This window comes from Myotis brandtii, unplaced genomic scaffold (assembly GCF_000412655.1).
Source record: "Myotis brandtii unplaced genomic scaffold, ASM41265v1 scaffold3280, whole genome shotgun sequence".
Lineage (NCBI taxonomy): Eukaryota > Metazoa > Chordata > Mammalia > Chiroptera > Vespertilionidae > Myotis > Myotis brandtii.
The window spans coordinates 1221-5408 of NW_005362627.1; the positions used below are offsets into that span (position 1 = coordinate 1221).

At 39.8% G+C, this 4188-nt stretch overlaps 1 protein-coding gene across 4 annotated transcripts in view; it reads right to left on the reverse strand.

The window, feature by feature from the left end:
* Nucleotides 1-1633: 1633 nt before the first annotated feature.
* Nucleotides 1634-4188, reverse strand: part of LOC102260332 (chromosome unknown open reading frame, human C7orf25) — a 7131-nt gene continuing 4576 nt past the window's right edge. The window contains exons 1-2 of one of the 4 annotated variants that reach the window (XM_005871068.2): nucleotides 4121-4188; nucleotides 1634-3507 (exon numbers count right to left, since the gene is read on the reverse strand). In XM_005871068.2, coding sequence (XP_005871130.1) covers nucleotides 2191-3486 — 1296 coding nt within the window. In that variant the 5' untranslated portion in view covers nucleotides 3487-3507; nucleotides 4121-4188 and the 3' untranslated portion in view covers nucleotides 1634-2190. Of the gene's footprint in view, nucleotides 3508-3614; nucleotides 3925-3979; nucleotides 4026-4120 lie in introns of those variants that run through there. The other 3 variants (XM_005871069.2, XM_005871070.2, XM_005871071.2) reach the window with 3 other exon arrangements.

Genomic DNA, 4188 nt, shown 5'->3' on the forward strand with positions numbered 1-4188 from the left:
GTTCTTAACTATCAATATGAGGCAGGGATAGAAATCTACCTTTTTCCTGCTACTCTATACAAGCTCAGCCCTTTATACTATCTGGCACATGACACTCAAAAATGTATATTGAATGAATAAATTAGTATCATGTCAATTCTGTCTTGAACACATCAAGGCCATTATAGTCCCATCTTTTCTTCCTTTAATTCTTCTTTCATACAAGTTTTTGTTGTTTTCCTCAGATTTGATCCTGGCCCACTGTTTCTTAAAAATTGCCATTGAGTCTCTAATGTCACTTTTCAGAGAACTTCTGCTTCTCTAGTTTCATCTTTTATAAACTGTCCACGTGAGCCTGAACTTTGAACAGGCCCTCGTACTCACTTCTGTACCTTTCCAATCCCATTCACTCCCTATACACATCTTATGAAATCTCACAGTAAGAACCCTCAAATGTCATTTCCTCTCTGACTTCCTGACTCCATAGCAAGAATTACTACCTTACTGTTCCCATAGTATTTTAAACATAATTCTTTTAGAGATTTTAATACTATTATATTTCAGTTGTTCACTTCCATTTCAGACTAAGAATTCCTTACAGCAAAGAAGTTATCTTTAATACCAAACTATTATAATAATGCTTAGTACTTATAGTACTTAATAGTACTTTAATAGGTTCTCCAAAAAGCCTAAGTCCAATTTCCAATACTAGACAATTTTAGTTGCAATGCGAGTTAAATATACCTCTCTACCCTAAATTGGAACTCCAATCACAGCAATTTCCCCTAGGAAATAGGTTCTGAGTAACAGACTCTCTCCTAAGAGAAACACCTCATATACTTAATTTTGCATTTCATTTCAGAATGTTCATGGACCACAATAATCAAATTCCACCTCCCCAACAAACATTATAGCTGGAAATTGAGTTTCTCTCCTCACAAAATAGGAACTGGTACAACAGAAAGAAGTCAGGCTGTGAGGATACAAATTCATTAATACTGGCTCCTATACTTAGCTTAAGGCTCAATTTTCCCATTTTAAAACTGTGAATACATATCTACTTTGGTTTGCTTTGTTACAAAATAAAGCATCTAGCACAATATGGACACAAATATGTCTTTTTAATTACATGTCACTCAACAGGCATTGAAGTTTCCCTGCCACTATTTCACAAGAATGAGATAATACAGTTATCACTTGCCACTTGAAAAACAAACAGGAAAAGTAGAATTCGTAATTCAAATATTTGCAACATGGGGACTGTTTGTACTTAAAAGTAAAATCTAAATTTTTTTTTTTTGTTAATCCTCACCCAAGGATATTTTGTCCATCGATTTTTAGAGAGTGGAAGGGAGGGGGAGAGACAGAAACATCAATGTGAGAGAGATACATCGATTGGTTGCCTCCCACATGAGGATTGAGCCTGCAACAGAAGTACATGCCCTTGACCAGAATCAAACCCAAGATCCTTCAGTCCACGGGCCACTGCTCTATCCACTGAGCCAAACCAGCTATGGCTAAAATCTGAATTCTTTTTAAATGTTTTATATGTTTTTTCAATTTGTTCAAATTAATATTTTACCTTAAATGTCCTGGGTTTAGTGTGATTGTTGGCTATATTTCTTTTCAAAAAGATGTATCAATAGATCCATGGGACTTGAGAGATCAGTATTATTTTAAAAAAGAAAAACAGGAAAAACAAAGACAAGATTTACTTTATTCCATATTAATGTATTCTTTGTAAACATACCCACAGACTGCATCTGACACATAGCAATCAGTAAGTTTCTTTTCATTAATGGCTATAACTTTAGAACCTGAAATTAACTATACACTAGTATCTCCCAGCCTGAACCTCCTATAAATTGATAAACCAATAAAAAACAAGCTTCAGTTTCCTCCAGATGTTTAATGCAAGATGCAGTGTAGCCATATTCCATGAAATGTGACTACCAGTAGGGAGGTTTGTAGCCCTACTGAATCAAACAAATAAAAGCACTGTGATACAGCTAAAAGCCTTACACAGATGTTCTGTTCTTAATCACTATAAATAAGGTTGTCTCTTGTGCTTTCTCTACTTTAGGAAGTTATATACTTTATAGATGAGAAACAAATCAACTCTACTGGTTTGAATTCTAAGTTATTCTTTTTACTAAAGACCTTTTGTTTTTCCAATTAAGATGGGAAGACCCAGCTGTTGGTATAAATAACTTATTTCTGTGACAATATTGAAAGGATATCACAATATTCAGTGTCAGTTCTGTAATCTTTTGGTAAGGGAGTGGCTAGAGGTTCTTTGCTCTCAGTAAGTGCTCTGGGCTGATGGATAAACACACTAAATTTAACACCCTGGTTGTTGGCAGCTCTGACAAAACCACTATTGGCAGTCATTGTGATGGCTTTTAGGGTGTCTCCTGTCCCAAAAATCGTTAATGAACGACTATTGATTTTTGAACTGGCCACTAGTCGCAAGGCACGTTCAGAAGGCTGGTCTGGCACCACATTAATTCGCTTAATTAGCACAGTGGCCCTCTCTCTCTCCCCAGGTCCTCCTAAAGCATCTAGAATAGACTGAAAATCCTTGACAGCAGATTCACAAGCAAACAGTTCCTTGTCCTTCATAAATGCCTCCAGCTGCGGTAGAACCTGCTCTTTCCTCTCTTGCTCTGCTTGTTCTGTTAGTACTTTTTCTCTAAAGATAAAGTGGCAACCTCCATAGCTGAGGGCAGATACATATGTGATTAAAGTAGTAATGTCCAGATTTACTCTTTTGCACACATCAACCTTAATCTCTGTTGGAAATGCAACACTTGCTAGTATATTTTCCCGGTCTACTCTGGTCACCTGGAAACATTCAGGGCCCTCTTCATCGGATCCACTCTCACTCAGCTGGAGCTCTTCAGGGTGATCGAACAGAGAGTTAACTGCCACTATGTCTCCTCGCACAGATATGCCCATTTCTTTCAGCTTCTCTGCCATGGGGCTGGAGACACTGTTGTAAAATGCAAAGATGATGTGAGGGTTGCTATACTGCACTGGCTGCTGGTGGCTGGCCTGAAGGAAGTCTTCGGCTTGCTCAATGATGCTTTTGTCACCATACTGGCCCCGGCCCAGCCAAATATTATGCAGAGCTTCAGCCTTCCGGCCAATGGCTTTCACCCAAGTATGACCACCGTTTGCAACAACATCCACCACAAGGGTCTGCTTTTCTCCCAAGGTATCTGTGTAACCAAAAACATGAAGAACACTAACAACTTCTTCCAGATTTTCTGCTGATTCCACTATGGCTCTCAGGTGTGTTAAATTAGTGCTCTGTAAATGGGATTCCTTAATAGCTACTTTCCCAGCTTCTACTTTCTGTAAAAATTTTAATTCGGCCTTCAATTTGCTGCACAGCTTGGCACCACCTTCAACACCACCTTTTCTTGATCTAGAAAGTGATTCCGCTCTCTTGATCAGTTCCTTGGCTATGGCAATTCGTTCACAAAGCATGGAGTGTGCAGACATGCTGACAGCATTATCCCTTTCCTATGAAAAGAAAAGAAACAAGGCACAAATTGTGGCGATTAATTCTTCACTGAGGATTATAAAACTTCAATCTAGGAACAAAGCTTATGGAGGCTGAGTCTAGGCACCTGAGCTTCTGCATGTCTGATTTTGGAGAGACTTCCTTCTCTGACAGCTAAGGAAAGAATAACAGCTATACTTCCGAACTCTTCCTTAGGCGGGCTGGATTCTTAAAAACTTCAGACTTTCATTTCTTCAGCTTGAAGTTATGGGCTCCACCACCTGTCCCAGGTCAGGACTAAACGCAGGAGTTGGGCCATCTGCTATGTAAGAAACTCCCTATCAGCAGCCTTACTCTGGTTGTAGATAAATTTTAATAAAAGCTCAAAAGTCAAAGTAAACTGATTAAAGTAAAAAATATCCACACAGATATTAGCAAATTATCCAAAGCGAGGCTCTCTCCCCTAAACCGACCACACTAGGGCTCTCCAACCTTTTCCTCCTCCGTGAGCGGGTCTTCCTTAACCAGGGATGACCCGGGGCACACAGTACACGCGCCGGGGAGTCAAGACCGCCTCACTCCTGCCCTTAACGCCAACCAGCACATTTTAAAAGACGGAAGGAGCCCACTAACTTGGCTTCCTCTCCGCCTCCAAACACCAACGAAACTCCATGGGTACAGGGCTCAGCCCGCGGCGGCCG